Source organism: Saccopteryx leptura, chromosome 1, assembly GCF_036850995.1.
Source record: "Saccopteryx leptura isolate mSacLep1 chromosome 1, mSacLep1_pri_phased_curated, whole genome shotgun sequence".
Classification (NCBI taxonomy): Eukaryota; Metazoa; Chordata; class Mammalia; order Chiroptera; family Emballonuridae; genus Saccopteryx; species Saccopteryx leptura.
This window is the reverse complement of record NC_089503.1, coordinates 105708490-105736180: the sequence shown is the minus strand read 5'-3', so window position 1 is coordinate 105736180 and position 27691 is coordinate 105708490. Positions and strand designations below refer to the sequence as shown.

The window sequence follows — 27691 nt, the reverse complement described above, 5'->3', positions numbered from 1 at the left end:
ATTTTATTTTTTGTGGCAGAGACAGAGAGAGGGACAGATAGGAAGGGAGAGAGATGAGAAGCATCAATTCTTCATTGCAGCACCTTAGTTGTTCACTGATTGCTTTCTCATATGTACCTTGACTGGCGGCTACAGCAGAGCGAATGGCCCGTTGCTCGAGCCAGCGACCTTGGGCTCAAGCTGGTGAGCCTTGTTCAAACCAGATGAGCTTGCACTCAAGCTGGTAACCTCGGGGTCTCGAACTTGGGTCCTCCACATCCCAGTCCGACGCTCTATTCACTGCACCACCGCCTGATCAGGCCCACTTATTTTTCTTAAGAGTCACATTTACAACCTGCCATAATGCTCATTTCCACATAGGCAAGGTTTATTCATGGCACAGTCCCTACTACTTCTACCCAATCTCTGGCCTCCCTTTTGCTAACCTCTAGACACTCGGCACCCTGACAATGAACTCTGGTTTGCCAAGCTGGTAGTTGGCCTACTTATCTGATAAAAATAATCAGATAGAAATGAGTTTTCATTTCTGTTCAAAAGATATACTTTAGCCTGACCAGGTGGTGGCGCAGTGGATGGAGCGTCAGACTGGGATGCGGAAGGACCCAGGTTCGAGACCCCGAGGTCGCCAGCTTGAGAGTGGGCTCATCTGGTGTGAGCAAAAAGCTCACCAGCTTGGACCCAAGGTCGCTGACTTGAGCAAGGGGTTGCTCGGTCTGCTGAAGGCCCACGGTCAAGGCACATATGAGAAAGCAATCAATGAACAACTGAGGTGTTACAACGAGAAACTGATGATTGATGCTTCTCATCTCTTTCCATTCCTGTCTGTCTGTCCCTGTCTATCCCTTTCTCTGACTCGCTCTGTCTCTGAAATAAATAAATTAATTTTTTAAAAAAAGATATACTTTAAAGAAGGGGGTGTTAGCTTTAGTGGCTTTCTATGTGCATGTTCTGGTTCTTGAATAAGTAACTTGCCTCAAAATTCCCAAGGAACCCCAGGAACAATTAAAACACATTAACCTAACAGGCAAAATGTACAGGGGGTCCTCAGGTTATGAAACAGTTCCATTCCTACAACAGTGACTTAACCCGAAGGCCCTGGCCGGTTGGCTCAGTGATAGAGCATTGGCCCGGCGTGTGGAAGTTCTGGGTTTGATTCCTGGTTAGGGCACACAGGAGAAGCACCCATCTGCTTCTCTACCCTTCCCTCTTTACTTTCTCTCTATCTCTCTTTCTTCCCCTCTCACAGCCAAGGCTCCATTGGAGCAAAGTTGGCTGAGGCACTGAGGATGGCTCCATGGCCTCTGCCTCAGGCACTAGAATGGCTCCAGTTGCAATGGAGTAACGCCCCAGATGGGCAGAGCATCACCTCCTCGTGGGATTGCTGGGTGAATCCTGGTCAGGTGCATGCAGCAGTCTGTCTCTCTGCCTCCCCGCTTCTCACTTCAGAAAAATACAAAAACAAAACAAAACCAGTGACATAACCTGAATCTTGATGTAATTCGAAACACAGCCTATCCTAACACAAACAGAACACTTGCACTTTTAACAGTCCAAAACGGCATAATAGGCAAGTGTACCAGGGGACACCAACTCCCTCACTCATACGCCCCATTACTGTAAAAGACTTAAAGAGAGTTTTCTTTAAATTACCTCAATCTGCTAGTTTAATTCCATAACAGTACCTAAACACAGTAGTACCCACATGATCATTAACCTGATTGATTAGTGCATGTCTCCGGAATGACTGTATTTAATAAGAAGCAACTAAACTAGTTCATCCACATAGTCTATAAGTACGACACTAACTATGTAAGCTGAAACACTCACATCTCAATTTTTTAAAGTTTTTATGGGAATGAGCATCGTAAACTCAAAACATCATATGTCGAGACTGTTGTAACCTAAGGACCCCCTATATATGGAACAATTTTTTAACTGGAGTACATATGTGAGTTCTGCTTGGTCTAGTCAAATGAACCCTTATATACTACTGCCATCAACCCAGAAATATCATCAGTTTAAGAGCCTCCTCCCACTTCCCACCTCATTTTTGCAAACAACATAACTCATAGTAGAATAAGGTGTTGCTCGGGGGAGTGAGCTGGGGGGGCAGAAGAGCTAGTAGATCTTACACAATGAATATAAAATAAAATAATAAAATAAAATGTATACATATATATTATTTCATTAAAAGTTAAAACTACAGAAAATTTTCAAGAATACAATGAACTATCATATATCCTTTACCTGCATTTATCAATTTAACATTTTGCCACATTTGCCTTATCTATCTTTGCTAAACCACTTGAGAGTAAGTTGCATATATCAAAACATTTTATCTCTAAATACTTTAGTGTGTATCTCTTAATCACAGCACAATAATGAAGTTCAAGGAGCTTAACATTTAAATACTATTATCTAGTATAAAATCCACACCTAAGTTTCAACAATTCTGCTGAAGATATTCATTTGAAGCACTTTTTTCCCAACCCGTGATCACATATTGCCTTTAGTGGCATGTGTCTTCAATCCCTTAAATCTAGAACAGTTCCTCAGCCTTTCTTTGTCTTTTATGACACTGACATTTTTTTAAGTGTACAGGCCAGTGGTGGGTAGAATGCTCCTCCATTTGCATTTTTCTGCTTGTTTCTTTGTGATTAATTTCAGAATGTCTCTTTAACAAGGATACTACATAAGAGATATTGTGTCCTCAGTGTCTCACATCAGAAAGTGCATCATGTCATTTTATCCCATAACTGGTGACATTAACTTTGTTCATTTTGTTAGAGTGATGTCTGTCAGATTTCTCCATTATAAAAGTACTACAGTTTATCCTTTTGTAATAAATACAAAATCCAAGGATACTTTGAGACTGTGTAAATATCCTATTCCCCAGCAAACTTCCACCCAATTATTTTAACATCTATTGAAAATTCTGAGTCAATTATTACTATAATGGCTGCAAAATGGTATTTTCCTAATTTCATTTCTTCTATGTATATTAGTTCACATTCCACTGTCAAGAAGAATTATTATCCCCCATATTTAAAATTTTAAGAACAAGTATGCACACAGATTCTTTTTAAAAAGTCATTGTTATATATATTTCTATCATTATTCATTCCCAAATTGTCCCACATTTAGTGAAGGTACATTCAAGCTAGCTCCTATTTTCTTTTTTTCCCAGAAATAATTAGTTTATTATTAATTTTTATATATCTTCTTAGTCTTTTTTCTAGGGTTGTATGTTTACTTAAAATATTTTTTCAATTACACTTCACATTGAATATTATTTTGTATCCGTTTCAGGTGTACAGTATAATGGTTAGACATTCCTATACTTGACAAAGTATCCCCCCCAATATTTCCAGCAATCATCTAGCACAATACATAGTTATTACAATATTATTGACTATATTTCCTATGCTGTACTTTACATCCTCATGTCCTATTTCCTTTTGACATGTCCTCGTCATTCTTTGAAAATCCTGCTTTCTTGCACAAGATCTTTCAAGGGCATTTAATACTTTTCTCTCTCCAGCCTGGAATCAGCTATTTCTCCAAAGAGTTTGATTCTTCTGTTCAGAGTTTAGAAACCACGATCTGGAGGCACCTAATACACTTTAAAATATTAAAAGAACCTATACCTGTTTCCTTGGGTCGCCATGTGTAAGACTGGTGGAATTTACAATCCTAACTCTAGCATCACCTAAGACTTAGGTCCTAAGTGACCCTGGCATTCCCTTCATTCCTTGGAGCTTGATTCCTTCTGTGAAAAGAAACTGGAATAGACAAGTACGTAGTTCTTAACCTTCTCGGGGGTCACCGACACGTTTGGGATTGATAACAGCTCTCATCTCCACTCCCCAGAGTCAGGCTCCATTAAGAAAAGTTTGCATGTGTTAGCGGCGGCAGGGCTCCGAAGCCAGCTAAGGTTACAGATCCCTGCATTAAGCAATCTCCAGGGTCTGTTAATCCATGAGCCACGGTGTTGCTGCCAGACTCAAGTCCTCAGAGACATCCAAATACGCCGGGATTTATCTAGAAACTGAATGAGAAGAGGATACAAAGAAAAGAGCCTGTGAGCAATGAGTTGTTCAGCTGCAGTTTCTTGCCCTGCCAAATTTTGGAAACACTGAAGTCGCAGGCTGAGGTTTTGGCGGGAATGGCCCGGGTTGAGCGGAGAATACCGGCGCTGGCGAAAGAGACCGCCGGCCCAGTACGGGGCGCTGCACCCCCGTCTCCGCCCACCAGGGCTCGCTCTCGGCCTTCCGCCCGGAGGTTGAGGAGCCAGTCGGGTTCGCAGCACTACCAACCCTGGCAGCGGCCCCGGGGCAGAGACAGCCTGGCGCGCGGGGGCCCGGAAGGAACGCGCTGCCAAGCCCCGCCCCTTTCCCTCCCCTCTGCCGCCGACATCGGCGCTGCTCCGGTCGCCATGGTGACCAATCGCGGCCCGGGCCCGCCCCCACCCCCGCCCCTGCCGCGGCCCCCTGACGTCGGCGCACGTCAGCAGCGGCGCTCGCCTGGCTGGGCCCTGCAGAGCTGTAGGGACGCAGCGGAGGAGCGAGCCCAGTGGCTGTCGCCCCACTCAGCCGCGCCGCCTGTCCGTCGGCCAGCCCGCGCTCCAGTCCGCGGTGTTCAGCAGTGGGGCCCAGCATGGTCATGGCGGATGGTCCGAGGCACTTGCAACGCGGGCCGGTCCGGGTTGGGTTCTACGACATCGAGGGCACGCTGGGCAAGGGCAACTTCGCCGTGGTGAAGCTGGGGCGGCACCGGATCACCAAGACGGAGGTGCGGCCCGGGCTCGGCGGGGGTGTCCGCGGCGAGGGGTAGAGAGAGGAGCTGTTTACCGTGAGGTGCGGCGGCAGTAGGGTCTGGGGTCACCAGCTGAGGCGAGAGGGCCTGGGACTGAGGACCGGGAGGTGCCCGGGATCTATGAGCGCCGAAGGCATCGGGCCGGGTCCTTGGACCCTAGTGTCGTCTGATCGGAAACCCGAGCAGCCGGGACTTTGCCTTCCCTACGCCACCCCCAGTGGCCACGCGGAATTTCGTCCATAGCCTTCCATCCCGGCCGTGACCTGGTCTGTGGCCTCCACTTGGGAACCCAAGTTCCGCGTCTTCCCCGCTGTCGTTGGGGTGGGTGGGGTGGGAAGGGGGTCTCGGTGTTCCTGAGCTGCGCGGTGGGCGAAGTCGCCGGCCCCGAGGAGGGGACCGCCTGCCCTGGGACGCGGGAGACCCGGCATCGCGCGGGCCCCGTGACCTCGGCGTCCCCTCGGCCCGGCAAGGAAGGGACCTCAGTGGCTGAGAATGCCCGAACGGCCACTATTCATCTTCTCACCCCTTTTTTGCCGGACGGTGTCTCTGATTTGATGTCACGCTAGGTAGATCCTGTGCCTGAGGCATTTCCATCTAACACTCGAGACAATGGAACTGGTTAAAGTGATCGTCTCTGCATTTGCACGGTGGGTGGTGGGTTGGTCTTTCTTATCAAGGGTTGTCCCTTTCCCAGGTATGCCTTCTGGCTGTGAATACACGTTCCTTAAGCCGCGGCAGATTCCGCTGTGTCCTGATAAAGCCTCACCTGCTTCCGGAGGGTGAATTCAGCATCCCTCTCCATTGCACATCCTGATGCACCGCGCACATTTCCTCACGAGTCTCTGTTCTTACCTAACCCGCCCCATTTCCTTCCACTGCCTCAAGCTGCTCTCCAGGGTCTCTATTTTTAAGATGTGCAAATTAAATACTTTAAAAGAACAGTAGAAACAAAACCATTCTTTAGAGTAAAATCTTGTCTTTTTGAAGTATTCTACTCTGCCTCATTGTAGTTCTGGAATTCCATACTTTTTCAGTCTGTTTCGTCCCTGTTTTCATCCTTTTCAGTTTTTCCCCATATTAGTGTGGATAAACTAGAGTTTGAATATGGAATAACATAGTACATTTTTATTTTTTAGAATGACAGTGTAATGTGGAGGAGATTTTAAAATTTGAGTGATTTTCATACCTGTTTTTCTTAGAAGTTTTGCCTAACTTTGTTTTTGCGAAGGAATCATTTCCAAAAAGAAAAGGGTACATGTCATTGAGTCATCGTAATGTTTTGCCCTCCCTTGCCAATCCTGAGGTAACCTAAATATGACTTATTTTTTAGCATTAGGACCAAAGTTGCCAGTTTCTCTCTCACAATTTTTCAGTGTTAGCAATGTAGATTAAGTTTGCAATGATAAATAATGTGACTGTTGTGAGATTACTTAATCTGATACCAGCATTTTTTAAAATGGAGAAATTGGTTCCATTCCTCTAAAGAACCATGGCCTAATTATATGGCATTTTCCCTTAAATTACATGAAAAGAAGGCATTTTATTGTGTATTTTTATATGAGTCCTTGTTTAATGACTGTATAAAACTAAAACACATTGCATGTTACAGAGAGCTCGTACTGAACTTTTGAACTATATATTGTGTTGTGGTTGAATTCCAGATCCCACCAATTCATAACATTTTTTCTCACCAGCTCTTATCAGTATTAGTAGCAAGATTTAATTAAGTCAGCTGTTATTTATTAGGTGAGATTTAGGTACTACAGCACCTAAGTACTGCTTAAAGGGGGGCTCTATTGGGCTTGACAGTTAAAGACGTCCGTTTTAAACGGAGACATCTTATAGCGCTAGGGGGCAATGTGGAGTAGGATCATCGTTTGGATATTACTAGGTGGAGTGAGATCAATTTGTAATTGAAGGCACAAGTCGGATTATGAAAGAGCACTCAGATCCTGAATGGCAGTATACGTGTGTTAAGTGATTTAAGTTTAAATCTACATTTCTAGTCCACAGAGCCCATCTTCTTTGCTAAGATATGTGTCCTTAACATAAAAAAAGAAATGGTGTGCATTTAACAGAGGTGAGTGTGTCTGTGATGTTTGGGTGTGATTGGAGATAGTAAAGTTGAGAAGGGTGAGTGAAATGGAACAGTAATTAAGGAAAAGTTCCTGTAGAACTGAAGTTTTGTAAAGTTGCTGTGAACTTTTAGTGGTAATTTGCATTTAGAATTATTTAATTAAGGCACAGATACATTGCTTCTTAATGTATAGTACTCTATTTGTTGTTAATGAGAGGGTGTTTTTTTAAGGAATATTTGTTATCTTAATTTATTCACTGTATATTTGTCTTTAATAAATATAACAATTACTTCAGATATAAATAAAATGGCTAGTAGAAACTTTGAAGTTTTATTTATCATTATTTTAGGTTCTCATTGCTGAACATAGTACAGTAGTTACAGTGAAAAAAATGTATAAAGAACAATATCAAGCCTGACCTGTGGTGGCGCAGTGGCTAAAGCATTGACCTGAAATGCTGAGGTCACCTGTTTGAAACCCTGGGCTTGCCTAGCCAAAGCACATACTACAAGCATCTACAGTTTATGCATCCTGCTCCTGCCCCTCCTTTCTCTCTCTCTTCCTCTCTCTCAAATCAATAAATAAAATCTTTTTTTTACAAAAAGAACAATAGCAACAAAATATAATTATACTTACTGCTGATAAAAAGCTCTTTAATATGGTATACTTCTAATATCAATATAAGTTTGTGTGTTTTAAACTTAGAGGTCTAGTTTCCAAATTTGAACCCAAAGCAAATTTTAGGGCAGGAGTCAGGAACCTATGGCTCACGAGCCAGATGTGGCTCTTTTGATGGCTGCATCTGGCTCGCAGACAAATCTTTAATAGAAAAAATAATGTTAAAATTATAAAACATTCTCATGTATTACATTACATTCATTTCCTACCGCTCATGTTCATGGTTGCGGGTGGCTGGAGCCAATCACAGCTGTCCTCTGGGACAACACCAAATTTTTATTGGATAATGAGTAACGTATACAGGTCATTGTATGGCTCTCATGGAATTACATTTTAAAATATGTGGCGTTCATGGCTCTCTCAGCCAAAAAGGTTCCTGACCCCTTTTTTAGGGCTTGATTTAAACATCAATGTCATGAACAGTTAAATCCTTGTAGTATTTTTAATGGGCTCTTCTCTCTTGTTCTGTGTCATTAAAAAAAAAACGTTTTCTACAGAGCTTGGGAGATCCAAGACTGGTCTTTTAGGGGAAAAAAAATCAGTAGACAAAAAAGTTCTTCATTTTTGTCTAATTTATCAAATAGCTTGACATTAAATATAATTGCATCATCATTTGAAGCAGTATTCTCATATTAGATCTCTGTGTAAATTTTGCACACAAAAGGGAAGGCAGGTAGTGGTAGAATCCAGCTCCAAATATAGTGCTTCATAAAAGCTTTGTAATATTGGTTTGTGGTTTATGAATTAGAGTAACTAATTTTATAAAATTAACATAATAGGAAAAGAATTAGCATTTAGACTTAAAAACTATTTTAGGCAGTAGTGGTTGTTAGTTTAGTGTGCTGTAAGTGTCCTTGAGTAGTGTTTTATTAATATAATAGCGAAGAACTTCGTGTGTGTGTGTGTGTGTGTGTGTGTGACAGAGACAGAGAGAGAGACAGAGATGGACAGATAGGGACAGACAGGAAGGGAGAGAGATGAGAAGCATCAATTCTTTGTTGTGGCACTTTAGTTGTTCATTGATTGCTTTCTCATATATGCTTTGACCAGGGAGGCTACAGCAAATCAAGTGACCCCTTCCTCAAGCCAGTGACCTTGGGCTCAAGCTGGTGAGCCTTGCTCAAACCCAATGAGCCCACATTCAAGCTGGGGCTTCGATCCTAGATCCTCCACTTCCCAGTCTGACACTTTATCCATGACTACAGCAATGCCTGGTCAGGCTTCCTTTCATCTGATTATGTTTAGTTTCTTCTCTGTTAAATAGAATTTCAGAAAAGTCATTTGAGTCCTTAAATTATCTTGATTTCTGACTATTGAAGAAATATACTCTTGATGTAGAAAATACAAAGAATAGTACACAAGAAAGTACATACATAATTTCTCCACCAATGGGAATAAATCATTTTTGTGTGCATGTGTGACTGACAGAGAAAGAGACAGACAAGCAGGAAGGGAGAGAGATGAGAAGCATCAGTTCTTGGTTGCAGCACCTTAGCTGTTCATTGATTTCTTTCTCATATGTGCCTTGATGAGTGGTGGGGCTAAGCCAAGCAAGTGACCCCTTGCTCAAGCCAGCAACCTTGGGCTCAAGCCAGCGACCATGGGGTCATGTCTATGATTCCACGCTCAAGCCTGTGATCCCATGCTCAAGCCCCTACAAGCCTGATGAGCCCACGCTGAAGCCAGTGACCCTAGGGTTTACGAACCTAGGTCCTCTGTGTTCCAGTCCGATGCTGTATCCACTGTGCCACCGCCTGGTCAGACTCATTCTAAACATTATGGCATATTTCCCTCTAGCCATCTTTTAATACATTTTTTCCATAGATAAGATCGCATGTTAGGAACACTTGTAAAAATTGTATCCCTTTTACCAACTATAACCTGAGTATTTTGCTTATTCATGTATAACTTTATAAAAATTTTAATAGCTTCATTGTTATATCTCGCAGATAAATCCTTTTTTACTTAAAAGTTTCCTTATTATTGGACATATAATTTCTAGTGAAGACTTATAGTTAATAATTTGTAGTGAATAATTTTTGTGTATATAATTCTTTGTCTACATTTTTAATTTTTTTCAGGGAGAAAGAATTGGGGGTAAATTTCTAGAAGGGAAATTACCAAGTGAGAAGGCTATTTTTGTATTAAAGAGTAATATATTTTTATCAAACTTATTGTGTTCATTATTTAAAAATTTTAAAGTATAGATAAATGAAAAGAATTACACATAATATCACCACCCAGAAATTACTATCATTAGTTGTTTTCAGACCTTTTCTGTAACAGATAATTGAGTTTTCCTCAATATCACTCCTTTGTATTACTTAGCTAAGGAACATATAAATATGGGGTCTATAGAATCCTAAAGATATTTCATGGAGGTTCTGAAAATTACCTTATAGGTGGTGCTACTTACTTATCCTTAAAACATCCTGGAGCCTGGGCCCTGGCCGGTTGGCTCAGTGGTAGAGCGTCGGCCTGGCGTGCAGAAGTCCCGGGTTCGATTACCAGGGCACACAGGAGAGGCGCCCATCTGCCTCTCCACCCCTCCCCCTCTCCTTCCTCTCTATCTCTCTCTTCCCCTCCCGCAGCGAGGCTCCATTGGAGCAAAGATGGCCCGGGCGCTGGGGATGGCTCCTTGGCCTCTGCCCCAGGCGCTAGAGTGGCTCTGGTCTCGGCAGAGAGATGCCCCGGAGGGGCAGAGCATCGCCCCCTGGTGGGCAGAGCGTCGCCCCCTGGTGGGCGTGCCGGGTGGATCCCTGTCGGGCACATGCGGGAGTGTGTCAGACTGTCTCTCCCCGTTTCCAGCTTCAGAAAAAAAAAAAAAGAAAAAAAAACCTGGAGCCTGACCAGGTAGTGGCACAGTGGATAGAGCGTTGGACTGGGATGCAGAGGACCCAGGTCGAAACCCAAGGTCACCAGCTTGAGCACGGGCTCACCAATTTCAGCATGGGGTTGCCAGCTTGAGCGTGGGATCCTAGACATGACCCCATGGTCTCTGGCTTGAGCCCAGATGTCACTGGCTTGAAGCCCAAGGTTGCTGGCTTGAGCAAGGGGTCACTTTCTCTGCTGTAGCCCCCTGGTCAAGGCAAATATGAGAAAGCAGTTGATGAACAAGTAAGCTGCTGCAACAAAGAATTGATGCTTTTTATTTCTCTGTTCCTATCTGCTTGTCCCTGTCTCTCTGTCTCTGTCACAAAAAAGAAATAGAAGAAAGAAGGAAGGAAGGAAGGGAGGGAGGGAGGGAGGAAGGAAGGAAGGCGAGAGAGAAGAAGGGAGGGAGGGAAAGAAGGAAGAAAAGGGATGAAAAACTGATAGCAAGGGCATTCTTGAGCATTGACTTTGTTCGCTGTGTACATTTGGGGGCTTTTACATTTAGGCATAAATCTTTATTATTATTATTATTATTATTATTATTATTATTATTATTTTCCAAAGTGAGAAGTGGGGGCAGCAGACAGACTCCTGCATGCACCGGACCGGGATCCACCCAGCATGCCTACCAGGGGGCGATGCTCTGCCCATTTGGGGTGTTGCTCTGCTGCAACCAGAGCCATTCTAGCACCTGAGGCAGAGGCCATGGAGCCATCCTCAGTGCCCAGGCCAATTTTTCTCCCATGGATCCTTGGCTGCGGGATGGGAAGAGAGAGAGACAGAGAGAGAGAGGAGAGGAGAGGGGGAAGGGTAGAGGAGCAGATTGGCGCTTCTTCTGTGTGCCCTGGCTGGGAATCAAACCCAGGACTTCCACATGCCAGGCCGATGCTCTACCGCTGAGCCAACCAGCCAGGGCCTAGGCATAAATCTTTAAGTACTACTTTAAAGCTTTCCAAATAAAGTGTCAAAGCTGCATTTCCAGAGTAAGGATAGAAACAAGCAAAGGGTATATTATACCAATTGTAATATTTCTTTTTTTTTTTTTTTTTACAGAGACAGAGAGAGAGAGAGTCAGAGAGAGGGATAGATAGGGACAGACAGGAATGGAGAGAGTGAGAAGCATCAATCGTCAGTTTTTTGTTGCGACACCTTAGTTCATTGATTGCTTTCTCATATGTGCTTTGACCGTGGGGCTACAGCTGACTGAGTAATCCCTTGCTCAAGCCAGCGACTTTGGGTCCAAGCTGGTGAGCTTTGCTCAAACCAGATGAGCCCACACTCAAGCTGGCGACCTCGAGGTCTCAAACCTTGGTCCTCCACATCCCAGTTCAACGTTCTATCCACTGTGCCACCACCTGGTCAGGCCAATTGTAATATTTCTTGAAGAAAACTTATTTTTTAATACAGTTAAATTTTATATTTTACTTTAAAATTTTAAGATTCCTCTTAATAGTCTTGGTATTAATTCTGTACTATGAAGTAATCCATATTTCAAGAAGCAGCTGTACTGTGTGCAGCAGGACTTGCTACCAAAAAATTTATGCCAATATTTGTGTCTTGGCCTATGTATGATCTTTGTGCGTTAAAATGAACATTTTATTTATCATGGAATATATAGGCTTTATTAGAAATTGTTCTCTAGTTTCTTGGCACCTAGGCAAGTATATTTGACATATTATTCTGTTCAAAATGCTCTCTGTTCCTTTGGGAGTGTTGGGGGAGACAACTATGCAAAGTAAGAGTTGTGTAAATTTTCACATTCTGTAGAAATTTTTAAACTTTAACAGAGTTTAATGTGTTCTGATTTTAATTCCAATGGGAAATTCTATCTCATTATCAGGCAATTAAGAAAACATTTTTCTGGAAATAACTGAAACTGGCCTGATTCTTGAATTCACATGATGATATTTGATTTGGGACCCACTGCTGATGACAGATTCATTGCCTTGGAGCCAAATGGATTCCAGAAATTCGTTAAGATTTTTTTCCCCCTCTTTAGTGGACCTACTACTTCTACCTTCTACTTCCAGATTGTTTATGTGCATTATTTATGTAATAGTTCCTTTATATAGAATGCTTGTGGAGGTTTTCACCCTTCAAAGAAAAACAGCCATGCATTCAGTTTGAGATTATTAGAATGAAAGACAGTTACGTTTGGAAATGTTATCAGAGAAATCTTCATTTAAAAAAAAACATTTTTAAAATATTGTAATAGTTTGAGATTAATCTTAGATGAATTAAACTAAAAAATTATGCTGAAATTTGTTTTAAGTTCTTTTAAATAATCATAATTTTTATGTGTTTTTCCTCCAGCTACAAAAGGAATTGTAGACATTGCTTATTCATTGTAGACAGTGTTGAAAATCTCAAAGAAGAAAATCCTTATTTCTACCATTTCGACCAAGAAATAATTGGGTTCATATTCTCTTAGCTATTCACATATATTCTCTGTATAGGTAATAAAATTGATGTCATTTATACATGTAACCTGTGTTTTATGGTTAATATGTCAATAATATTTCCCCAAGTTTAAGAGAAAAACTGTCTAAAACATGGTTAAATACTATCCTTGCATGTGACCATCTATATTTTATTTATTAACTTTCTGCATTTAGATTATTTCTCTGTCCTGCTGTTTCTCTTTCAAAAACAATGTTTCATGGGACATTCCGGTGTATACATCATTGTGTACCTATCCTTAGGGTAATACCATAGGAATGGAAATTTTTGAGTCAAGAAGTATATTCTTACATCCATATCTTATGGCATGAGATGCCAAATTATCCTCTGAAAAAAAAGAGTACGTATTAATTTTCATCAGGAAGAATGAATATTTACCAGGAATATGATATTTAAATCTTTTCCAGTTTGAGTCTAACTGATATTAATACAGTGGATAAAGTGTTGACCTGGGAAACTGAGGTTCCAGATTCAAATCCCCAAGATCTCCAGCTTGAGTGCAGGCTCACCAGCTTGAATGTGGGGTCGCTGGCTTGAGCATGGGATAATGGACATGTAGCCTAAGCATTTCTCCATATTATTAAAAGGAACCATTTTAATAGCTGTATTAATAGTCACAATACAAATTTACCATAATTCATGTAATTATTTCCCAATTACTGTTTCTGTTCTTTAATGTTATAAATAATACTGTATTGAATATATTTACACAAATATTTATCATCATTTTAGATTATTTCTTTCAAATAATTCCTCAGAAGTAGACTCATTAGGTTAAATGGGATGGATAATTTTTTTAGGTTCTTGATATTGTCAAATTACCTTCCAGAAAAATTAGAACCTATTTTATATTTCTAGCAGCAACATATAAAAGTGGCCATCTCCTTGAACCTCAGCTTACAAGGGTGTTGACTTAATATTTTGTAAATTAATAAGTGAAAATGGTATCTTTTTAGATACAATTGACATATTAGGTATTTTGTTGTTTTTAATTCACATTTTCCTATTTCTGAGGGTATAATATTCAGTGTTGCTACTTTACATGGGATTTAGTTTGATAGTAATCATTCTAGCTTATCCAGTACACCCTCCAAAGTTGTGTAGGAAACTTTCCTATTGAACCCTTACAGAAGGAATATTAATTTTTCTATCTCCAATAAATTCACTGAAGGTTATTTTAAAGATAATGCATGCAGCCTGACCAAGTGGTGGTGCAGTAGATAGAGCATCAAACTGGGACTGAGAGGACCCAGGTTCGAAACCCCGAGGTCACCGGCTTGAGTGTGGGCTCACCAGGTTGCGTGTGGGGTCACTGGCTTGAGCGTGGGATCATAGAAATGACCCCATGGTCGCTGGCTTGAGCCCAAGGTCACTGGCTTGATTAAGGGGTAGCCCCTCCACCCTCCCACCCCTGTCAAGGCACATACGAGAAAGCAAGCAATGAACAGCTCAAGTGCTGCAGTGAAGACTTGATGCTTCTCATCTCTCTTTTTTCCCTATCTGTCTCTCTCTCTGACTCTCTAACTCTGTCAAAAAAAAAAAATAATAATAATAATGCATGCATAATTGGGAATTAGAGAGTGGAATAATTTAGGTGAACACCAACCAAAAAAGGGATCCTTTAATTTATATAATCCCTTGCTTGACTTTGTTACTACCATGCAGATTTTGTCTTAGGTACTATGTTCAGAACTAAGTAGAGAAGAGATGCAGAGAGTAAGTTCCTAGAAATCTATATTCATGGATATCTTCAAAATGAACTATTGGAATACAATTCTTTTGTAAGTTGGGAGTTTCATATACTATTAGGGAAATCCCTAAAGGCAGATATTTTGTTGATAAAATTTGTTTTCTAAAAGGTATTCTGTTTATTCTCACAAACCTGTCAAGTTCCTTGAGGGTAGGAATTAGATCTCATTTTTGTATTCTGGGCATAATTGTGGGCACACAACAGGTGCTCAGTAAACATGTGCATAGTAGGCTCTTTGAAATAGTAAGAAAATTGACCTTATAGTTAGAAGGCCTGCAGTTTTTTCCCCAGTAATTCACTTGAGCTTTAGGACCTTTGTATATATACTATGTAATGTCTTTGAAACTTAGTTTCATCAACTCATAGGTGTACTGCTTATTCCACTTACTATAAAGTGGAGGAATAAATGAGATAAAATGTGTTAAAGTGTTTTATTAAATAGTGCTGTGCAGTTGTGACGGTTGTCATCATCATCATTATTGTATTTCTGAGGAGTACTTGTTAAGGAGTCTCATTGTCAAGAAATTACCTGAAAGAGTATGGCAGAGCTTGCTAGCTTATCACCCAAAATGTACCGTTTGCTCTTCTTCCTGGACCTACAACTGGGCTGTTTCTTGGCCCCTCTGGCATTTAGGTATGGTCATGTGACGGAATTCTAACTAACAGAGTAAGCAAATAATGTATGCCATAAAAACCTGGTATGGCCTGACTTGTGGTGGAGCAGTGGATAAAACACTGACCTGGAACTCTGAGGTCGCTGGTTCAAAACCCTGCACTTGTCTGGTCAAGGTACATATGGGAGTTGATGCTTCCTGCTCCTCCCCCTTTGCCTCTCTCTCTCTCTCTCTTTCTCTCCTCTCTAAAATGAATTAAAAAAAATTTTTTTTAAATAACCTGGTATGAGGGATCCTCCACGTTGTCCCCCCCACCTTTGGTTTCTCTGGAATGGAGACAACCTTCAGGGTAACCATGGAAGCCACCTATTTAAGGTAGCAGTCCTCCTTGAGTCATGCGTGCTTTTATGGAGATGGGCCACCTACTAACTTCGCCCATGCAGTTTTTGCTATGTGAGCAAGAAATAACCTTGTGTTTGAATCATTACTTTTGGGGTCTACTTGTTACTGCTACTGTTATAGGCAAGGAGCATGCCAGTACATGCTCTGTTTTTTTCTTTAGTGCTTTACCTTTTCCTAATCTTCTTAGAGCAGCCTCACAAACAAGGGGTAACAATATAAAGATATCAATGTATATAGACGTGTGGTCCAGGCCCTGGCCGGTTGGCTCAGTGGTAGAGCGTCGGCCTAGCGTGCGGAGGACCTGGGTTCGATTCCCGGCCAGGGCACACAGGAGAGGCGCCCATTTGCCTCTCCACCCCTCCGCCGCGCTTTCCTCTCTGTCTCTCTCTTCCCCTCCCGCAGCCAAGGCTCCATTGGAGCAAAGATGGCCCGGGCGCTGGGGATGGCTCTGTGGCCTCTGCCTCAGGCGCTGGAGTGACTCTGGTCCCAACATGGCGACGCCCAGGATGGGCAGAGCATCGCCCCCTGGTGGGCAGAGCTTCGCCCCTGGTGGGCGTGCCGGGTGGATCCCGGTCGGGCGCATGCGGGAGTCTGTCTGACTGTCTCTCCCTGTTTCCAGCTTCAGAAAAATGAAAAAAATATATAAAAAAAAAAAAAAAAAATATGCCCATGTTACCTTTCTAAGGAGTATTGAGGAGATTCATATATACACTTATCATTTTATCTATCAATTTTTACCCAATATGTAAATAGTAATACTGTGTTGTATTCTCATTTCTAACAGTCAAAGTTTAGCATTTTTTACTTTCTAGAATATTTTGATTACAGAAGCAAAATACTAACAAGCATAATCAAAATAGCTATCATAAACCCTGTGTGCATTACTGGTTGCATGAAAAATGTAAATGATTGTTGACTTCTGATTACCTAGTTATTCAACTTTAAATACATTTCCTTCAAATTATTAACCTTGGAGTTCCTATCTAGTTATGATAGGAAGAGGCTACGTTTTTAAAACTCATATTCCTTTAAGGAAATCAAATTTTAGTGTAATTACTAACATTTGAGTTTTTGCACTTTGACTTTGAAAACAAAATTTAGTCCAATTGGTATCTTTTCATGTAGATGGATTTTGATACTTCATAGTTAGCTTTTTACCAGAAAGGTGGGTCTCTATTCTTTGGAACTTATGACTTGTTTTCCTATAAAAAACTTATTTTAATATAATAACTAACTTGGCCAATTATTTATTTATAGGGCCTTTGCAGTGGGATGATAACTATTTGAAACTGCTGAGATTTTATTTCTTTAATTTACAAATTGAGTAAAAATGCATTATATTTGTATTGAAAGTGAAAGAGAAGTATGGTTTATTAAAGTAATTTTGTAGGATTATTCTTCATAGCACACTGAAGACACTCCCAAGCAAAATCTACCACAGTGTCTTAGACATAGTGGTTGTTTAAAAAATATTTGTTGAGTGAATGAATGAGCATTGAATGTAAACTAGTATCATCATTGTCATAAGAACCTACGGGCAGTCTTACCTGTCATTTGTTAAAATGATTCTAGCCTGACTAGAGTGGATAGAGTGTTGACCTGAGACACCAAGATCCCTGGTTCAAAACCCCGAGTTCACCAGCTTGAGTGTGGGCTCATCAACATGATACCATGGTTGCTGACTCGAGCCCAAGGTTGCTGGCTTGAGCAAGGGGTCACTAGATCACCTGGATCCCCACCCCCACTATCAAGGCACGTGTGAAAAGCAATCAATGAACAACTAAAAAGTGACATGACTAGAAGTTGATGCTTATCATCTCCCTTCCTCTCTCTCTAAAAAAAAAAGATTCTAACTAGAAAATGTTAACCATTGTATACTAATTGTATTTATTTGTGTTTGGGATACAGGTGGCTATAAAAATTATAGATAAATCTCAGCTGGATGCAGTGAACCTTGAGAAAATCTACCGAGAAGTACAAATAATGAAAATGTTAGATCATCCTCACATAATCAAACTCTATCAGGTATGACTTAGCCTTCCAGCTCTCCATGCTTCTCACATTCAGCTCTCTACTTTGTATCATCATTTTTCCCTTTTATGTTATTATTTTTAATGTATAAAAAAAGGTTAATGTCATGCTTTTATTAAGCTGAGTACATCCATCTTTCTAAATGAAAAATTAGGAAAGTAAAAAACTACAAGTTGAGCCCTGGCCGGTTGGCTCAGCGGTAGAGTGTCGGCCTAGCGTGCGGAGGACCCGGGTTCGATTCCTGGCCAGGGCACACAGGAGAAGTGCCCATTTGCTTCTCCACCCCTCCGCCGCGCTTTCCTCTCTGTCTCTCTCTTCCCCTCCCGCAGCCAAGGCTCCATTGGAGCAAAAATGGCCCGGGCGCTGGGGATGGCTCTGTGGCCTCTGCCTCAGGCGCTAGAGTGGCTCTGGTCGCAACATGGCGACGCCCAGGATGGGCAGAGCATCACCCCCTGGTGGGCAGAGCATCGCCCCTGGTGGGCGTGCCGAGTGGATCCCGGTCGGGCGCATGCGGGAGTCTGTCTGACTGTCTCTCCCTGTTTCCAGCTTCAGAAAAATGGAAAGAAAAAAAAAAAAACTACAAGTTGTTAAATTTGAACTTGTCTCTCAGACTCTAAGTTATTTACTTAAAAAGCTTGTAGTTGTGCATTTGGGATACGGTGCTTAAACCTGCTGGGTTTCGGTGGTGGTACCATTCATGAGAACATGTGAGTTTTGCTTATTTAAACAACATACTGTTAGTGTTTTATGAAATATAAAGGCCAAAAATAGTATATTACTTAGTAACATACTTTATAATACCTAGAGCCAACTCAAAAAAATCTTATATTTTGTTTGAGTTGTTTTATCAGATAAAGTAAGTGAGCCTTTTTTTAAGTGAGAGGAGAGAAGATAGGCTCTCACATGTGCCCTGACCAGGATCCACCCAGCAACCCCTGTCTGAGGCGATACTTGAATCAGCCAAGCTATTTATCACCTAAGGTCAATGGTTGGACCAGCTGAGCTATCCTCAGTGCCCAGGGCCAACGCTCGAACTAATGGAGCCACTGGCTATGAGAGGGGAAGAGAGAAAGAAGTGGGGGAAGGAGAGGAAGAGAAGCAGATGGTCACTTCTTTTGTGTACCCTGACCTGGGATCAAACCTGGATGTCCACACGCTAGGCTGACGCTCTATCCACTGAGCCAACCAGCCAGGGCCAAGAGCTATTTTTTAAAAAGCAACTGTTTCAAGCTAATAATTTTTGTAAAATGAAACTATGCCCATTTTAAGTTTTAAGCTATGTTTGTTTCTTTTTTTAGAGAGAGGAGGGGAGGCAGAGAGACAGACTTCCCTGTGCGCCTAACCAGGATTCACCCGGCAAGCCCCCTACGGGTGATGCTCTGCCCATCTGGGGCCGTTGCTCCATTACTCAGCAACCAAGCCTTTTTTTTTTTTTAGTGCCTGAGGTGGAGGCTATGGAGCTATCCTCAGCACCCAAAGCCAACTCACTCCAGCCAATTGAGCCATGGCTGTGGGAGGAGAAGAGAGAGAGCTAAAAGAGGGAAAGGAGTGGAGAAGCAGATGGTCACTTCTCCTGTGTGCTCTAACTGGAAATTAAACCCAGGACATTCACACACCAGGCTGACCACTGAGCCAACCAGCCAGGACCTAAAACTTCTAATTATGTTATTTTTTTTATTTATCTTTTTGTGTGCATTTTTATTGTACATAATGTATTTATACAGTGGCACAAGTATATAATTTGAGTCTACGTATGATATATATTCATAAATACATACACATTTTTTTATATATATACATGTACATGCATTTGTACATACAGATCTCTATTTGGCTAAACAACTTTTTATTGCTAGAAATTTGTAATTAAAAAGGTGTGGAGACTAACCTTGGCTGGGTAGCTTGGTTGGTTAGAGTGTCATCCTGATAACGCCAAGATTGTGGGTTTGATCCCTGGTCAGGACACATACAAGAATTAACCAGTGAATGAATAAATAAATGGAACAACAAATTGATGTTTCTCTGCCTCTTTCCCTCCTTCTCTCCCCACTCCTAAAATCAGTAAATTTAAATTTTTTTTTTAAGTTTTATAAAAGGCGCCCTGGCCAGTTGGCTCAGTGGTAGAGCATCAATCCAGCATGTGGAAGTCCCAGGTTCAATATCTGGGACTTCTGGTCAGGGCACACAGGAGAAGCAACCATCTACTTCTCCACACTCCCCCCTTCTCTCTTTCCCTTCCGTAGCCATGGCTCAAATGGTTTGAGCAAAGGTGACACCGTGCACTGAGGATTGCTCCATGGCCTCACTTCAGGTGCTAAAATAGCTCGGTTGCTGAGCAACAGAGCAGCTGCCCAGACAGAGCATTGCCTGGTAGGGGGCTTGCCAGGTGGATTCCAGTTGGGGCTCATGCAGGAAGGAGTCTGTCTCTCTGCTTCCCCACCTCTCACCCTCTCATTTAATTAAAAAAAAAAAAAAAAGTGTGGGGACCATTACCATTATTATGCTAAAAATTAGAGACTGGTGTGCCACTCAAAACAATTCCTTAGGTTCTAAAACTATAGAGGATCTCTTAGGTCACATTTATACTAGAATATTTCTCCCTTTAAGCTTTAAAAATTTTTTTCTAAAGAGGATACTTATAAGAAAATAATTACATTCTTAGAAGTCTCAGAGTCAAACTGAGGTTAAAACTACCAGGCTTCACATGATAATTTTACGTTTATAAATAATCAGTTAATTTGACTTGCTGTTAAACCCAAATTGTAGGTATCTCCTAGTTTTCTGGCCTCATAGGGAAGGGTTCTACACCTATGTGTTAAAAGCAAATTTGCTTAGCCGTCAGTAGATAGCTGTTCAATTTTATGCTTTTAGCATGTGCCAGTATATAGAATGTTAAATCGAGTATTATAGAGAAGCAATCTAAAATTCACTCCTTTTTAATCTAAAGATTCATTTCCTTTTGGTTCTGTAGAGTTTGAAGAATCAAGTTTATAGCAATGACTGGTCTCCTTTCTGAACCTAGAAAAACTAATTTAAATAAAAGTATGTAGCCTGACCAGGCAGTGGTGTGGTGGATGGAGTGTTAGCCTGGGATGTTGAAGACCCAGGTTCATAACCCCAAGGTCGCTGGCTTGAACATGGGCTCACCAGCTTGAATGCAGGGTCGCCGGCCTGAGTGTGGGATCATAGACATGACCCCATGGTCGCTGGCTTGAGCCCAAAAGTTGCCAGCTTGAAGCCCAAGGTCGATGGCTTGAGCACCCCCCCCCCATCAAGGCATATATGAGAAAGCAATCAATGAATAACTAAGGTGCCACAACAAAGAATTAATGCTTCTCATCTCTCTCCCTTCCTGTCTCTCAAAAATATATTATATATATATATATATGTATTACAGTGGGGTTATGAGGAAGCTTTTGAACAATATTTTAAAATAATAATACTATGTTACAATATTAAAGTACAGTAGGAGGAATATCACATTGTGCCAGATTAGCTAGGTCGCAGACCACATAAACTGAGCTGTATTTTCTTGATGAATACTTTCATCCTTTTCTTGATGAGAGTCTACTATATCACACAGGGCTAGAAAAGGCAGTGAGCAGCTGGTAAAAAGTTGATTTTCAAAACTCCTGTTACCTATATTAGTATTTTTCAAACTTGATGTACATAATAATCACCTGGAGATTTTGTTAGAATGTAAATTCTGTGTCAGCAGGTCTGGTGTAGGGCCTGAGATCCTACAATTCTAACAGAACCGTGGGCAGTGCTGCTGCTGCTGCTGGTCCCTGGACCACACTTGCTAACACGGGAATATTCGCATAAGGATACTGTGTATTGTAAACTTTGCCAGTTTCTGAATTGTTCATGACTTTGATGCTTTTATTAGTGGTTTTAAAATTAGCAACTCTACAGAATGTTGTGGTAAATTGCAATTCTTGCCAGTCAGACTAATATGGAATCATTTGTCAATAGGTAATGGAGACCAAAAACATGTTGTACCTTGTGACAGAATATGCCAAAAATGGAGAAATTTTTGGTAAGCACTTTTTCTTAATTCTTTTAAATTTGAAAATGTCACTAACCTTCATGAATGGAGTATTTTCTATTCTTCTGCCTGTTTAAGAGTTGGTGACAGGAATTAGAAATTTTTAAGCATTAGAATATAATAAAATATCAAGCTAAAAAGATGAGATATAATTTATTCTCTTATATTTGTGATATTAAAGATACTGCTTAATTTTCTTATGTGTGTTCAAGAGATTGAAGAATCAAAGACAGAAAGAATCTTTCAGTCATATTGCAAGGGAGATTTTTCTTCCCTTTTATCTTTCTTTTTACCAAATACTTATTGAGCTCTTACTATGTCACAGGCATAGTGCAAGGTATAAAGCAGGGGTCCCCAAACTTTTTACACAAGGAAGGGGCCAGTTCACTGTCCCTCAGACCGTTGGAGGGCCGGACTATAAAAAAAACTATGAACAAATCCCTATGCACACTGCACATATCTTATTTTAAAGTAAAAAAGCAAAACGGGCCTGACCGGTGGTGGTGCAGTGGGATAAAGCTTCAACCTGGAATGCTGAGGTCGCCTGTTCGATACCCTGGGCTTGCCTGGTCGGGGCACATATGGGGGTTGATGCTTCCTGCTCCTCCCTTTCTCTCTCTCTCTCTCTCTCTCCTCTCTGAAAATTGAATAAATAAAATCTTTAAAAAAAACAAACAAAAAAAACCAAAACAAAACGGGAACAAATACAATATTTAAAATAAAGAACAAGTAAATTTAAATCAACAAACCGACCAGTATTTCAATGGGAACTATGCTCCTCTCACTGACCACCAATGAAAGAGGTGCCCCTTCCAGAAGTGCGGTGGGGGCCGGATAAATGGCCTCAGGGGGCCGCATGCAGCCCGCGGGCCGTAGTTTGGGGACCCCTGGTATAAAGGATACTGTGGTGACCTAAATAACACAGTCCCTGCTATTGGGAATCTTAAACAGGTTAGTAAGCCCTTGACTCGAGCTGTAAGACCTTGGGCAAGTCACTCTACTTTTATAGAACTTAGTTCTTTTATCTCTAGTAAGAAAGTATTTGAGTATTTCATTTCTGTGATCCATTATAACCCTTAAAAATTATAAACATTTTATTAGTTCTAGCTTTCATCTATTTTATTTTTACTCTCTGAAGCCAGAGCACTGTAGATAATCTAAATATTTTTGGCTTTTAACCTAAATGTCAGCCCAAAATTGTTTTTTAAACAGTTTAATTGGAGAATATACAATTTATATACAATAAATTGCACATTTTAATATGTACATTTTAATAACATTTTACGTTTATGAAAGAAGCCATCACCACAATCAGTATATCATCACTCTGAAGTTTGTGCTCTTTGTAATGTCTTGTACTCCCTAGCCACCAGGCAACCATTGGTCTGTTTTCTGACTCTATAGATTAGTTTGTGTGTTCTAGAGTTTTATATAAATATAATCATACACTATGCGCCCTTGTCTGCTTTCTTGGTCTCAGATAATTACAGTGTGTCCATAAAGTCATGGTGCACTTTTGACCAGTCACAGGAAAGCAACAAAAGAAGATAGAAATGTGAAATCTGCACCAAATAAAAGGAAAACTCTCCCAGTTTCATACCTATTCAGTGTAATTCGATGTGGGCTCACGCACAGATTTTTTAGGGCTCCTTAGGTACCTATCCCGTGTAGCCTCTCAGACTCGTCACTGACTGATGGCCTACCAGAACGGGGTTTCTCCACCAAACTGCTGGTTTCCTTCAACTGCTTATCCCACCGAGTAATGTTATTCCTATGTGGTGGTGCTTCATTATAAACGCGCCGATATTCACGTTGCACTTTGGTCACAGATTCGAATTAGCGAGCCACAGAACACACTGAACTTTCCTCTGTACCATCCACATCTTGACTGGCATGGCCGTGGGCTGCTCCGCTGTATACACGGTGTTACATCATCATCTGCACATGCGCACATGCTGCCACATCATCCTACAGAAACTGGGAGGGTTTTCCTTTTATTTGGTGCAGATTTCACATTTCTGTCGTCTTTTGTTGCTTTCCTGTGACCGGTCAAAAGTGCACCGTGACTTTACGGACACACTGTATTTAAAGAATAATCCATTTTGTTTATGTATCAACATGTCATTTCTTTCTGTTGTTAGTAGATTCTATTGTATGACTATATCTCAGTTTGCTTATCCATTCGTGTGATAGACATGTGGGTTGTTTTCAGTGTTTGGCTATTACACATGAATTGCAATGAACATCCATTACAGGTCTTTAACTTATAATCTACCTTCAAGCAGTATTCACTACTTCTTATATAAAATAAGAACTCTATAATAATATACTTCTGTTTTGCCTTTTTGATCTTTATAGTTATGTCATACATTTTTCTTATAGCTAATTTATAAAACACAAAGTATACTGTTGTCTAAAAAATCAATTGTCTTAAAGAGATTTCAAGATTTTAAAAAAAATCTTATATGGTTAGCAGTGAAGTTATCATTGCCACATCCTTACATGTAGATGCATGTTTTCATCTTCATTCCTTTGTGTAGACACATTATTTTCATCTGGTGTTATTTTTCTTCTGCCTGAAGGATTTTCTTTACCATTTTTTTTTTTTAAAGATTTTATTTATTCATTATAGAGAGGGGAGAAAGAGAGAGAGAGAAGGGGGGAGGAGCAGAAAGCATCAACTCCCATATGTGCCTTGACCAGGCAAGCCCAGGGTTCCAGACTGGGAACCTCAGCGTTTCCAGGTTGACACTTTATCCACTGTGCCACCACAGGTCAGGCACCATTTCTTATAATGCAGGTCTGTTGGTGATGAAATCTTTAAGCTTTTGTATGTCTAAAATAATCTTATTTTGTCTGTTTTTGAAAGATATTTGTAGTGGGTGTATATTTGTAGGTTAACTTTTTCCTTCAGCATGCTAAAGATGTTGCTCCACTATTTTCTCATTTGCATTATTTCTGACAAGAAATCTGCTGTCATCTTTTTCTTCATTGCTTTGTATGTAGTGTGCCTTTTTTCTCTGGCTGCTTTTAAGATTTTCTGTTTATCAATGTTTACAACAGTTTGAGTATGAGGTGCCTTTGTGTGCTTTTCTTCATGATCCTTATGTTTGATGTTCATTGAACTTTTTGCATTTGTGAACATACAGTTTCCATCAAATTGAGAAAATTTTCAGCCATTATTTAATATTTTAAAATTATTTTTTAATTTATTGTGTTGGCATGGTTTCAAGTGTCCCACTCAATATAACACCATCTACAAACCACATCCTGTCCTCCCATGCCCCATACAAAGTCTCTTTCCACCTCCAGAACCCCCACTTTGCCTCCTCCTTCCCCCTCTCTTCACCCTCACTTTCCCTCTGGCTATTGCTACCCTGTTGTCTGTTTATATGTGTTATGTATTTATGTTTTTTGGCTAATCCCTTCACCTTCTTTGATCCAGTCCCCTCTTCACCTTTCCCTCTGACAACTGGCTATCTGTTTCCTGTGACCCTGCTTCTTGTTTCTGTTTTGTTCCTCAGTTTTTTGTGTTTATTAGATTCCACATATAAGTGAGATCATACTATACTTGACTTTCTCTGCTTGGCTTATTTCACTTAGTATAATAATCTCTAGGTCCACCCATGATGTTGCAAAAGGTAAGATTTCCTTCTCTTTTGTGCCTATGTGGTATTCCATTATGTAAATATACCACAACTTTTTTATCCACTCATCCACTGAGGGACACTTGGGCCATTTCCAGTTCTTGGCTATTGTATATAACACTGCAGTGAACATGCAGTTGCATATCTTCTTTTGAAATAGTGTCTTGGGATTTTTAAGATATATTCCTAAAAGTGGGATAGCTGGGTCATAAGGCAGTTCCTTTTTAATTTTTTAAGGAAACTTCATACTGTTTTCCAAAGTGGCTGCACGAGTCTGCATTCCCACCAGCAGTGCAGGAGGATTCCCTTTCTCTACACCCTCGCCAGCATTTGTTGTGTTGATTTGTTATTGAAAGCCATTCTGCCATGTGTAACATGGTATTGCATTGTGGTTTTAATTTGCATTTCTCTAATGATTAGAGATGTTGGACTTTTTTCATATACCTATCAGCCCCATCTGTATGTCCTCTTTGGAGAACTGTCTATTCAGTTTCTTTGACCATTTTTGTTTTTAATTTTTATTTTAGTGAGAGGAGAGGAGGCAGAGATAGACTCCTGCATGCACCCCAACCAGGAGCAACCCAGCAAGCCCACTAACGGGTGATGCTCTGCCCATCTGGGACCCTTGCTCCATTGCATCCAGAGCCATTTTTTAGCACCTGAGGCAGAGGTCATGGAGCCATCCTCAGCGCCAGGGGCCAACTTACTCCAATTGAGCCATGGCTACAGGAAGGGAGGAAAGAGAGATAGAGAGAAACAGAGAGAGAGAGAAGCGATAGGGAGGAGGGGTGGAGAAGCAGATGGGCACTTCTCCTGTGTGCCCTGGCTGGGAATCGAACCCTGGGCATCCACACACCAGGCTGACTTTTTGCCCATTTTTAAATTGGATTATTTACTGTAGGACCAGTAGCTGTGGCCATCACAACTGCCTGGCTCATGCAGGTTCACATTTGATTCAAATAGACAGTAATGAAACAATGGAGCCAAGAACTGGTGGGCCATCCTTTTATTCTAGCTTGCACCAGCAAGCAAGTAAAAACAAACACACAGGGCACCAAAACCCATTCACATGTTTGCTGGTTCCACAACCAGGAGAATCTTTCCAGTTTCTCCTAGAATCAAAGGCCCCTACCACCAGTCCAGCGGAGCTCACAAAACCCCTCAGCTCTGTTTCCCTTCAGCACCCTGCCATCTGACTGCCTTCCTCCTCTGCAACCATGTGCCCTCTCTCCAAAATGGCCTCCTAGCTCCTCCTTCTTTTACAACTTTTTGGCGTGACAGTCCCTCCTCCAGCACATATTAGCATAACCAAGCCCTTTCCCAAGCTGAAAAGTAATTAGCACTATCACCTGGGCAACGCAGTCACAGTGTTCAGTGGCCATTTTTAACAATAAAAGTGAGCAAACTCAGAAAATACAGATTTTACAAACTTACTTGCCCAACATTTACCTTCCTGGTGTTGAGTTTTATAAGAGCTTTGTAAATTTTGGTTATTAGCCCCTTATCCAATATATTGGCAAATACATTCTCCCACTGAGTGGGTTGTATTTTTATTTTGTTAATGGTTTATTTTGCTGTGCAAAAGCTTTTTAGTTTGATCTAGACCCATTTGTTTATTTTGTCCTTCATTTTACTTGCTTGAGGAGATATACAGTATAGGCAAAAATATTGCTATAAGACATGTCTGAGAGTCTACTGCCTATGTTTTCCTCTAGGATTTTTATGATTTCACTAATTACATTTGAGTCTTTTATCTATATTGAGTTTATTTTCATGTATGGTGTAAGTTGGTGGTCTACTTTCATTTTTTTTACATATACCTGTCCAGTTTTCCCAACGCTATTTTTTGAAGATACTGTCTTTATACTCTATTGCATACTTTTGCCTCCTTTGTCAAATATTAATTGACCATAAAGGTGTGGGTTTATTTCTAGGTTCTCTGTTCTGTTCCATTGATCTGTATGCCTGTTCTTATGACAGTACTAGACTATTTTGATTAGAATGACCTTGTAGTATAACTTGATATCAGGAAGTGTGATACCTTCCACTTTGTTCTTCATTTTCAAGATTGCTGAGACTATTTGGGTTCTTTTTTGTTCCCGTATATATTTTTGGAATTTTAGTTCTAGATCTGTGAAGTATGCCATGGTATTTTAATAAGAATTGCATTGAATCTGCAGATTGCTTTGGGTACTGTGGACATTTTAATGACATTAATTCTCCCTATCCATGAGCACAGTATATGCTTCCACTTGTTTGTATCTTTCTCAATTTCTTTTTTCAATGTCTTATAA

The 27691-nt window shown here is 40.8% G+C and overlaps 1 protein-coding gene across 5 annotated transcripts in view; it reads left to right on the top strand.

Annotated features, from left to right (window-relative positions):
* The first annotated feature begins 4524 nt into the window (after positions 1-4524).
* SIK2 (salt inducible kinase 2) overlaps positions 4525-27691 on the top strand; it is a 142349-nt gene continuing 119182 nt past the window's right edge. For all 5 annotated transcript variants that reach the window (XM_066373351.1, XM_066373343.1, XM_066373308.1 and 2 more), the window contains exons 1-3: positions 4525-4791; positions 17580-17696; positions 21678-21741. In XM_066373351.1, the coding sequence (XP_066229448.1) occupies positions 4657-4791; positions 17580-17696; positions 21678-21741 (316 nt within the window). In that variant the 5' untranslated portion in view covers positions 4525-4656. The remainder of the gene's footprint in view (positions 4792-17579; positions 17697-21677; positions 21742-27691) is intronic.